Source organism: Argopecten irradians, chromosome 2, assembly GCF_041381155.1.
Source record: "Argopecten irradians isolate NY chromosome 2, Ai_NY, whole genome shotgun sequence".
In the NCBI taxonomy this organism is placed as follows: domain Eukaryota; kingdom Metazoa; phylum Mollusca; class Bivalvia; order Pectinida; family Pectinidae; genus Argopecten; species Argopecten irradians.
In genome coordinates this window covers 52,487,496-52,500,134 of record NC_091135.1, presented here as the reverse complement: position 1 = coordinate 52,500,134, position 12,639 = coordinate 52,487,496, and the positions used below count along the sequence as shown (strand labels likewise).

Here is a 12,639-nt window from a genome sequence, read left to right as displayed (position 1 = left end):
CGTCATCACAGGAAGTTGACCACATTTACTTTCGGTACCTCTCTGGATGTTTTATACAACGCATCTAAAATCTAGAGTGCTCTAAAGAACGATTTCCAAACGAAGGAAAATGGCGAACGGAGCAGGCCTTGTGGACAGCGAATATAAAGAAAATTTTAGGTATTTCAAGCGTTTACACTTCTTTCAGTATCAATATTCCGTAAGAAGATAATATTTTATATATACAGGGTGTTCGAAGATAATCGGTTTAATATTGTTGCGTATTAATTCGACTCGAAACACGCTTTTAACAAGTGTACAGTGGCATGGGATTATGAATCGATGATTAAGCTTAAGCCTAGAAATGAAAAAGCACATTCTACTTTCCTAAAATAACATTTTCGTTCGATAAATGGTAAATGTTATCATCTATAAAAGAAAAGTATGGAAGCTATGTATATTGTATATCATAATATTCTAAACTTTCATTAGCCCTCATCCTCGATACTCCAGGGCTTCCGATCACTTACGATCTCTACACCCCTGGACTATCTCATAGTGAAATTGAAGGCAGCTCAGCTGAAAATATTTGACCAATCACAGACCAGCAAAGATTTCCTTTGAAGACTACAGAGAGAGCGACGCCCAACTTCAAAGCCACATAGTCAACCACAGTGTACCGTTATATGGTTCTTTTGATGTACATCAAAGGACCAAATTACCTGTTCTGTTCTGTTGCCTCCAGTTTTACGATGAGATAGTCCAGGGGTGTAGAGATCGTACAATGTAAGTGATCGGAACCCCTGGAATATCGAGGATGTAGCCCTCTCTGATGATGATCTTTATATTGAGGGAAATAACGAGAGTAACAAAATATTTTCATTTCATTGGAATCCGGATATGCATTATCTACAAATGGCCAATAGAAATTACTTCTTATCCAGTTAGTGTACTTTTGGCCCTGTGTTTATATTTGTCTGTATATTTCAGCGAAGGGGAGACAACTAGCAGTGAAGAAGATGCAGGAGAAGTAAAGAGTGAAGCACACATCAAACAATCAACACATACATCAAAAAAGGATAAGAAAAAACACAAACACAAACATAAACATAAACACAAACATGGAAGTGATCGCCATAAGCATAAACATAAACGAAAGAAACATAAAGCTGATAAAACACCTTTAGAAGAAAATCCTAATCCTAAAAAGAAAATGCGACTTGAAGACAGTGATTTAGAAAAACTTGAAGCTGCCCGGGAAGCTCTTAAAGCAGTTTTAAATTCTGAGGGCGATGATTCCATGGTTAATTCTATGAACCTTATTGCACAAGGTTATGCAGATAGTGAGGAAGAGGAAGAAGAGGGAGAGGTCGATCACGAGGAAACAAAGGCAGAGAAAGCGAAAAGGCGGGAATGGCAAATGTTAGAAATGGCATTGGCAAATAAAGCAAAAGAGGCAGCAGAAGAAGCTGAAGAAAATTCAGATATTGAAATTACTGGTGTAGAAAATGTAAAGAAATCTAACTCTGGTATTAAGAGGAGTAAAAAGGGTGATAGTAGTCATATAAGAAATGAAAGCAAAGACAGGAAAAATAGAGAGAAAAAGGACTCCAATAGAAAGAAAGTATCAAGAAGTAAATCTCCAAAAGGGAGACATGACAATCATAGTACAGATAGGGATCGTGATAATAGGAGTGAACGTGATGATAGGCCACATAGGATGCAACGCAGTAGACCATCAAGTAGGTCACCTGTCCGGCGAAGATCTAAGGAGAGGGACATCTCACCTCGCAGGTAAGGCTGTTATGAGGTATCAGAGAAGATCTTCTTAATTTCCATTTTCAAAGGAAAGTTCAGTAAAGCTGATAATTTGAAGGAAAATATTTTTCAAAAGGTCAAATTAAAATGCAGTGAAAATATATAGATCTTACATTAGTGATCATTTCATATGAGGTTTTATGAAATGGGTTTAAGAAGTTTATATTTTTGCGAGCCTTGGCTAGCAAAAAATAAAACTTCAAAGACGAGTTTCATAAAATCTCATATGAAATGAACACAAATTTAAGAGATTTTATCACATAACTACAAATACCTACATAACAAAGAATTTCACGTCAAAATGTATTCCGAAAATCCACCAGAGGTCGCAATTTGTCCCGCCGTAATGGTGACGTCACATCATTTAGGTCATATTACACTAGTGACATACAAAAAAATTTTACATGGGCGAAATCACTGGATATCAGGCAGATTATTGATGCTGTGCAACAGCATTCTTAGGTACACTCGCAGAGCCTGTGCACATCAAAACAATGAAACCACTCCGCGATGAAAATTAAAAGTTGTTTTGTTCATTTCATGTAGTACTTAATGGTATGAAAAAATGAAACCCCAATATTCAAAACCACAGACGTAGAATTTGTACATACGTATACACCATTGATGGAGTGTTTTAAGTGTTCAGTGGGGACTCAATGATATTTGTATTTCTCCGAGAACACTGGTCTCCCGAAAATCACGAACAACGCCTTCCTCGATGTCTTCCACCGCGACAGACTTTTGGTGGATTTTAGATTGTGTATGTTTACTTAAATTTTACGTAGTTCATGCTAATGATCTATAATTGTAATCAAATGTTAGGAAGGTAACTGCAAAATGACCTATTGTCATCATGTTTCGTCCGTCGTCGTGCGCCATCCACCGTGCGCCGTGCGTAAGACTATTTATACAAAAGCCTTCTCCTCCTTAACCCTTGAGCGGATTACATCCATATTTGGTGTGAAACATCATTGGGGAAGGACAATCATATTTTATATAAATGAGCCTGGTCCGACCCCTAGGGGCTGAGGGGTGGGGCCCCAAAAGGGCAAAATTTCTTAATTTGAGCTTTAAAATCCTACTCCTCTTTCATCCTTTAATGGGTTTCATCCATATTTGGTGTGAAACATAATTGGGGAAGGACAATCATATTTTATATAAATGAGCCTGGTCCGACCCCTAGGGGCTGAGGGATGGGGCCCCAAAAGGGAAAATTTTCCTAATTTAAGTTTTAAAATCCTACTTCTCCATCATATTTAAATGGATTTCATCCACATTTGGTGTGAAACATCATTGGGAATGGACAATTATATTTTATATAAATGAGCCTGGTCCGACCCCTAGGGGCTGAGGGGTGGGGCCCCAAAAGGGCAAATTTTCTTAATTTAAGCTTTAAAATCTACTCCTCCTCCATCCTTGAATGGAGTTCATCCATATTTGGTGTGAAACATCATTGGGAAAGGACAATCATATTTTATATAAATGAGATAGATCCGACCCCTAGGAGCAGAGGGGCGGGGCTCCAAAAGGGCAAATTTTCTTAATTTAAGCTAGATCCTACTCCTCCTTTATCCTTGGATGGATTTCATCCATATTTGGTGTGAAACATCATTGGGGAAGGACAATCATATTTTATATAAATGAGCCTGGTCCGACCCCTAGGGGCTGAGGGATGGGGCCCAAAAAAGGGGCAAATTTTCTTAATTTTAGCTTTACAATCCTACTCCTCCTTCATCCTTGAATGGATTTCATCTATATTTGGTGTAAAATATCATTGGGGAAGAACAATCATATTTTATATGAATGAAATAGGTCTGACCCCTAGGGGCAGAGGGGCGGGGCCTAAAAAGGGGAAATTTTCTTAATTTAAGCTTTTGAATTCTACTCCTCCTTGGATGAATTTCATCCATATTTGGTGTGGAACATCATTGGGGAATGAAAATCATATTTTATATAAATGGGTCTGGTCCGACCCCTAGGGGCTGAGGGGTGGGGCCCCAAAAGGGGAAATTTTCTTAATTTTAGCTGACCCACTTCCTGTTTTCAGATTTCGGTCTCCGATCTCAGTGAAAATTGGTCTATAGGGATTTAAATTGATTCCAAACAACATGCAAAAATTTTCATAAAGATTTTGGTATTCAAAGATGGCCGCTGGCCCACTTCCTGTTTTCAGGTTTCAGTCTCCGATCTCAAGGAAAATTGGTCTATAGGGGTTTTAATTGATTCAGAAGGGGTACTTTAGTTGAGGACAATCATATTTTATAAAAGACTGAGCTAAGACCCATGGGGATAGTATGGCAGATGTCCAAAATGGAAGCTTTGCTGAAATTTGGCTTTAAAATTTGACTCCTCCTTATATTGTATTGTTTTTGTTAATCGTTAACCAATACTTTATACTGTGACTTTGTTGTTTTGTGCAATGAGTCAGATGACCGTTAAGGCCCATGGGCCTCTTGTTTGTGTTGGTTGTATTGACGAACTATATCTGAGATATTATTGCGCAGTAAAAGTTAATAGTTTTGAGTACATGCCTCCTCCCTTGATCTGTCACTAGGAGTTCTGTCTTTTGTTTATCGACAACTGCGGTATATTGAAAGGGAAAAAGTACCAAATCTATCAACATAAACTTACAAAATATAATGATAATATAGATCTATTTATGTACGAGCAACTTAAAGTGACAAATGAACTTATATTGCCGTGTAATGTACGGTAGCCTCATGAAGACTTGCTAAAGTCCGATGTATTGCAGGAAGTTTTCTTGATTATAGCGTTCCTATGAATTCAAAAGAAATTTGACTGTTATAAGTAACCAAATAATGTACCCTTTACTTGACAAACGTATATGGCCATGTTTTATTATAAGTCAAAAGTCGGCAAAGCAAAACTCACGATAAATGTTCTGCACGATAATATCTCGCCAACCAGTTACTGTTAGGAAGACTTGCTAAAGTCCGATACATTACATGAAGTTTTCTTGATGTTAACGGCTAGCGTTCTTGTGAATTTAAAAGAAATCTGAGTGATATACGTAATGAAATAATGTACCTTTTATTTGGCAAAAGTATCTGGCCATGATTTATTTGTCAAAAGTCGTCAAAGCAACCCATATTAGTTTTCTAAAAAGGAAACCAAAACATATCCGGAAATGGTAATATATATTTTTCCGAAAATATTCTTCAGTGTTAAGTGGATATTAAGATACGAAAATGTTTACTTATTATTTTATTGTCTTTGAAGAGACATTGATGAAATTGATAATTTAGTAATTAATAAAGAATTATAAAAAAAATTATACTCAGATTCTGAACGGTTTCATTGTTGTTGAAATCGTTATTTCAAAAATAATTTAGAAATAAAATTTATTACAGTTATCTCAGGATAATAAGTTATTCAACTTTAGAACTTTAGGTGAGGACAATCATATTTTATAAAGGACCGAGCTAAGACCCATTGGGATAGTACAGCGGAGGTCCAAAATGGGAGCTTTGCTGAAATTTGGCTTTAAAATCTGACTCCTCCTTACATTAATCCTTGATTTGGGTTACACTCATATATGGATGAAGGGCTACCAAGTTTGTTCAACAAATGACATTTACCTATTTCAGAAACTTACATATTCAACTAAGGAGTTCCTTGTATTGTTTTTATTAATCGTTAACCAATACTTTATACTGTGACTTTGTTGTTTTGTGCCATGAGTCAGATGACCGTTAAGGCCCATGGGCCTCTTGTTTTTTATTAAACTCCAAAATTCAACACTGCACACTTATGTATAGTTTACTAAATTCTATATTTAAATGAAAAACCAATTTCTTTATTCCTTTGTTTGAGTCCTTCATTCACAGCATCTATGAGTGGCCTTGGCACTTTGATGTGATGAATAGTTATCAAGATAGCAACAATATTCATATAACTATACCTTGGTGGCACTGCTGGACCTCTGATAGAAATTATGTCAAAGGTGTCAGAATGGAGTATGTTGTTCTTGTTATACTTTTGAGCTGTACAGTCATTTAAACCTATTTTGAAGTTGGTGCCAAGTTTTAAATATACATTTGTTTTTGCATTTATACTGGGTAAATAACAAAGTAACTGAAGGTTGTATACAAATGTGTTGAAGAATTTCCATCAAACAAAATTGTTCTTATATCAACAGGGAAAATAGTAGACTGGATGAGAGAAGGGGAAGAGAAGATCGACCTGATAGACGATCTCCATTACGTCGATCTTCTCCATTGAGACGTTCCTCTCCTAGTCGACGACCATCTCCATCCAGACGTTCATCACCTGGTCGACGTTCTTCACCAGGCCGACGTTCTCCCATCCGGCGGTCTCCTCTACGACGATTATCCCCGTCACAGCGCTCTTCACCCTCTAGAAGAAGATCTCCAGATCGAAGATCACCTGGTCGCATGGATCGATTTAGACGACCATCTCCAGGGAGGAATAGGTAAAGCAATGTGCATTGTTAAAATGCTTTTATTAATGTGACAACTGATTTTTTATTCTTAAATTTGTCAAAGTTTTTGAAATAATGAAGAAAATTTGCGAAAAGCAAAACAAAAATAATAACCATTATCTTTTAATAGAGAAAGTTGTTTTAAAATCAAATACATTTGAAATAATTCATATTTGAATTTTGAAATATATTGTATGGAAATTCAATATTGATTTATATTGATTTATTTCTCTAAAGCTTTTTATTCCCTTTCAAAATTGTTTTGCATTAAAAATCTTAATCTAATGAGTTTAGTTTAAAAATTTAATAGGCATGCCTATGACCGTGACAGAGGGAGAGATCACCGTGGGCGTCGAAGCAGATCACGTGACCGACACAATAGGAGCAAGGAGAAGCCTGAAGACAAATTTAAGGGTAGCTTATCTGAGGGCATGGTCAAGGGCAAAGAGGAATCAGATGAAGAGTAAGTTTTCTTTGTACTCAGAAATAAATTTCAATGTATTATCTTGTGCTATTCTAAAGGAAATGGGAAAGAGATTAAACAGGTTTTTTGTGGGTTTTTTTAAATATAGGTTACTGTAAGCATTTGTAAGTTTGTTATTTTATCACAAACAAAAATTGAGATAAAGTATAAACTGTCAGTGAAATGATCTTTTCATTTCAGACTAGACCTGGATTTCTCTAGTGATGAAGATGATGAAGATGCATTGATTGAGAAAAGAAGGAAAGAAAGGGAAGCCTTGTTACAGGTAAATAGTAACAGTAATATAAGCAGGATAAAAGGTTGTCAATTTGTCATCAAAGTTCATTCCATTGAATATATTCAGAAGGGACCATTTTTGAGTTAAGTATCTTTATTTCCCCATAGAAACTGAAACCCTCAGTTACAGAGGAGAATGAGGACAGTCGTCTAACAGGAGACGATGGGGACACTCAGGCCACACACAGCAGTAGTGACTCTTCATCATCCTCTGACAGTGACGACCTTGTTGGTGAGGAGGATATATACGACTTTGAAGAATCCATGGATAAAAAACGGAAAGCGTTACAAGATGTTACTGCTGAAAATGCAAAGGAAGGTAAATCAGTTACTTTAGGTGATAACAAATAACCAATTTGTATGATTTCATTTTGTGTAGAGAGTATTCCTTGCCACTTGTTAATTTTATATACTAGTTACTATACTCATTATGAAATAATTGGTGCCATTTATTATATTATGAAATCCAAACATTAAATATATTGTGCAATTTACCTTCACCATCAGCAGTTTAGTATATCACAGAGAAATGTACAATTTTTAATTACCATATTTATTCCATTAGAAGCCCTGTCTCTAACAAAACGCCTTCTGGTATAGGTGCATTATATATATATTTTGATTAGGGCTGAAACGATTAGTAATTTTTGTAATCGATTATTCGGTCACATGTAGGGTAAAATGATCGTAAGTCGGACACCCTTTGTGTTCAGAACAGTAGTACGTCGTGATATGAAGACCATTATTAATGTAATGGGTACCGTCCGAGAAAGCACACTTTCTGCATCATATTTACATTTCGATACTCTCGTTTTTTTACCCTACGATACAATACAGAGCAAATAAAGTACCTAACCTGTAATTCGATCGAGAGTCGGACGCATTTGACTTTGAGTCGGACAGTCAAGATTGCTTTGATATTACGTCGGACAATCGGATTAAGTTAACATTTTACACAATTCTGAATAAAAAATATTAGTAATTGATCATAAAATGAGAAATTTGTTGTTCATATTACTTCGGTAATAGACATACCGCCAGGTGTCAAGCAAACAGCACATGACTTTGCATTTTGTATTGTGTATGCTACAACATTACGTTTGCTCCGACATCGAATACATACACGTACGTTTGCGGGCACGAGATGTGGCTATACTTCCTGGCGATCACTTTACGTGTACTTATCTCTGGGAAATCAATAAATAGGTATAGCTTGTATAATAAATATGAGCCTGACGAAATAGATGCAGACATTGCATGGACTGAAAAACGAAAGAAACTGCGGTCAATTTAACATGGATTTTGTTTCATGCAATGCTTGAAATTGGGTTGTTATATGTTTCAACATAACATGTTCCTTGAAAGTATATTCTGTTATTTCTAAGCTTGCAGGGAAAGATTATCAATGTTAGTAAAAGTTTAGAACCTGACGTACTAAACCATGAAAGGGATCTGCAGTCCACATGCGCTATGTATCGATGTTACGCGGTCATCTGAGCAGCCAGAACAATGGCCTTATCATTAAAAAACTATTTGCCTAATTTGAGTTTGTGTTTTATCGTGGTTGCATAAGTTGAATAAGGAAAAATGCCTGTCGCTCTAAACCAATTCTGAAATATATAGTACATTTTTTTTGTAGTTATGCTAGGAGACTTTGTCCTTTGCAAAGTAAAACATTTTCATGAATTGACGATGGCCAATAGCAACTCCGGTGTTCCTAATAAACACATGCAGAACCTGCTCCAATTACTTTTAAAAGAATTGAAAACTATACAACCAAAAGCGCTGTGTCCAAATTCCAGGATGCCTGGATGGACCATTTTTTATATTCCCCGCGCTAGTCATGGCCATCCCAAATTAAAGTTTCTTGTCTAGCTTGTGTTGCCGATATTTTTAGATGAATGTACCATTGCTATATGTCAGAGAAAATTGTCTATTTGATGGACGAGTAAAAATAATCGTGTATTACGTACTCGATATCACTTCTTTGCTTTACGAAAAACAATTACAGAATGCCACCAATAAAACAAGAGAAATTTTGGTGTATATATAATATATTTTGAAATAGAAAATTAATTCATTTGGCTGCACACGTTTTCCCACTAAAATGTGCTTTGCCATACATTCTGATTGAAAATTTAAGAAAAATCTCAATGGTGACTTGAAAGGAAACTTTAAAGACTGATTAGAAAATAAAAATAGATATTAAATATATAAAATAAAAAAATAAGGGATGAAAGATTTAAACTTATATTATGAAAAAAGGGTTATTACAGCACTTGTTTATGCCTATATATCATATATATTCACTTGTATAATGATAAAATACACTGTCCGACTTTTTATCGTTTTGAACATTTTTGGTGTCCGACTCAAGATCAAATAACGTTTGCGACTTTAAACCAAATTATGAGATAAAATGCTGTTTCTATTGTCAAAGTGAAGATAATTCTGCATTTGTTTTACACAAATCTTACAGTTAAATTCCAGTTTTAAGTTTTATAGCGTAATAATCAAAAGAAATGACTTCTCATTTCAGTTTGAAGTCACAAAACTTTACCCGCTCTCACCGTGAAATGTACCGCTTTTGTTACTATTCGCGATCGGACTTGGCAAAATATGTAAACGAGAAAGTTATCAACGGGAGACAACTCTAGAAAGTCAATACTTCATTTAGCATGTAGACAGCGGTTTTTTGTAACGTGGTAACCGGAATAAGGACGGTAAGACGTGTTAAAAATGTCCGACTCTAGATCGTGTCCGACTTAATATCACTGTACCCTAATCGATTACTAATCGATTAATCACTTATCACTTGAAATGAATTTGAGTATTATCTCACAAGCCTATCGACTACTGAAAACGTCTGCCATGTTTTGGTATCAACTAGGCTAATAGCCTAATAACACCTACAATATGATAGAGGACTTACCTTACATTATATAAGGCGAGCAATAAATAAGAAAAATTTATTAACCAAAATAATGTATTTCATTCCAAATCAACTAAGTCCCTGTATCACTTGTGTAACATCGTTTAAATCCAGTCTGCTAACCTGCTGTTTGACGTGACCTTCACATGTACGACTAATCAACCAAATCTGGATTGCTACGGAGCGACATGACCCAACTTTTGTCACTGAACTTTTTCATTTCCGTGACCAAAAAAAATTTAATAAATCAACAACTCTTATCTTCAATTAGAATATGAACAAATACATTCGTTTTACATGATAAGCACATGCAATAATAAAATTGAAATGTTCCAAGACTACTGCTCCTTCCACTCCCGAGCGCCCCAGCGGCGATTAGTTCTCCCTGACGTAACAACATGGAGCCGATCACGAGTGAAAATATTGGCGATCAGCGTGTTGCAAACTTTCTCATGACATCCACTTTTTCATTGATCAATGACTTTAACTTCCACAGATACGTAATTTTACAAGTATTTTTCACATCATATGCCTTTTTAAGTTCATAACGTTTAAATAATGGCTTCCTTAGAAATCCATGATCTGTTAACGTGTTTAGTCAGCTTACAATGCACTTGCTATGTATGTTACGATTAACGATTAATAAAATCTTTAATCGATTAACAGCGATTAGTTTCATTAATCTAATCGCCTCCGATTATTCGAATATTTGTTTCAGCCCTGTATCTGATACAGGTTTTCTGACACTTTTAAGTCTGAAATTTTGTGTTCTATTAGAAGCCCCCTCGTTGAAAAATTCACGCCCCTGGGGCTTCTAATGGAATAAATACAGTACATGTTATAGTGATCAGTAATGGGACCATTTGAATGTTATAGTGATCAGTAATGGGAACATTTACATGTTATATTGATCAGAAATGGGAACATTTACATAAACTGATCAGTAATGGGAACATTTCCATGTTATAGTGATCAGTAATGGGAACATTTACATGTTATACTGATCGGCAATGGCAACATTTAATATATATAATGAACAGTAATAGGAACATTTACATGTTATACTGATCAGTAATGGGAACATTTCCATGTTATACTGATCAGTAATGGGAACATTTACATGTTATTTTAAGTCTGAAATTTTGTGTTCTATTAGAAGCCCCCTCGTTGAAAAATTCACGCCCCTGGGGCTTCTAATGGAATAAATACAGTACATGTTATAGTGATCAGTAATGGGACCATTTGAATGTTATAGTGATCAGTAATGGGAACATTTACATGTTATATTGATCAGAAATGGGTACATTTACATAAACTGATCAGCAATGGGAACATTTACATGTTATACTGATCAGCAATGGGAACATTTACATGTTATACTGATCAGAAATGGGAACATTTACATGTTATACTGATCAGTAATGGGAACATTTCCATGTTATACTGATCAGTAATGGGAACATTTACATGTTATTGTGATCAGTAATGGGAACATTTACATAAACTGATTAGTAATGGGAACATTTACATGTTATAGTGATCAGTAATGGGAACATTTACATGTTATACTGATCAGAAATGGGAACATTTACATGTTATGCTGATCAGTAATGGGAACATTTCCATGTTATACTGATCAGTAATGGGAACATTTACATGTTATTGTGATCAGTAATGGGAACATTTACATAAACTGATCAGTAATGGGAACATTTACATGTTATACTGATCAGTAATGGGAACATTTACATGTTATACTGATCAGCAATGGGAACATTTACATGTTATACTGATCTGTAATGGGAACATTTACATGTTATATTGATCAGTAATGGGAACATTTCCATGTTATACTGACCAGTAATGGGAACATTTACATGTTATACTGATCAGTAATGGGAACATTTACATGTTATACTGATCAGTAATGGGAATATTTACATGTTATACTGATCAGTAATGGGAACATTTGCATGTTATAGTGATCAGTAATGGGAACATTTACGTGTTATACTGATCAACAATGGGAAAATTTACATGTTATTGTGATCAGTAATGGGAACATTTACATAAACTGATCAGTAATGGGAACATTTACATGTTATAGTGATCAGTAATGGGAACATTTACATGTTATAGTGATCAGTAATGGGAACATTTACATGTTATACTGATCATTAATGGGAACATTTACATGTTATACTGATCAGTAATGGGAACATTTACATGTTATACTGATCAGTAATGGGAACATCTACATGTTATACTGATCAGTAATGGGAACATTTACATGTTATACTGATCAGTAATGGGAACATTTACATGTTATAATGATCAGTAATGGGAACATTTATATGTTATACTGATCAGTAATGGGAACATTTACATGTTATAGTGATCAGTAATGGGAACATTTACATGTTATAGTGATCAGTAATGGGAACATTTACATGTTATACTGAAAGGTAATTGGAACATTTACATGTTATACTGATCAGTAATGGGAACATTTACATGTTATATTGATCAGTAATGGGAACATTTACATGTTATACTGATTATACTGATCAGTAATGGGAACATTTACATAAAATGGTCAGTAATAGGAATATTTACATGTTATACTGATCAGTAATGGGAACATTTACATGTTATACTGATCAGTAATGGGAACATTTACATGTTATA

At 35.1% G+C, this 12,639-nt stretch overlaps 1 protein-coding gene across 1 annotated transcript; it reads left to right on the top strand.

Annotated features, from left to right (window-relative positions):
* Nucleotides 1–20: 20 nt before the first annotated feature.
* On the top strand, nt 21–7,385 carry LOC138315900 (serine/threonine-protein kinase PRP4 homolog). Its single transcript, XM_069257251.1, has 6 exons — nt 21–159; nt 970–1,773; nt 5,957–6,250; nt 6,570–6,722; nt 6,924–7,008; nt 7,128–7,385. The coding sequence occupies exons 1-6, from the start codon at nt 110–112 to the stop codon at nt 7,368–7,370; spliced, it is 1,629 nt and encodes a 542-aa protein (XP_069113352.1). The 5' UTR covers nt 21–109; the 3' UTR covers nt 7,371–7,385.
* The last annotated feature ends 5,254 nt before the right edge of the window (nt 7,386–12,639 follow it).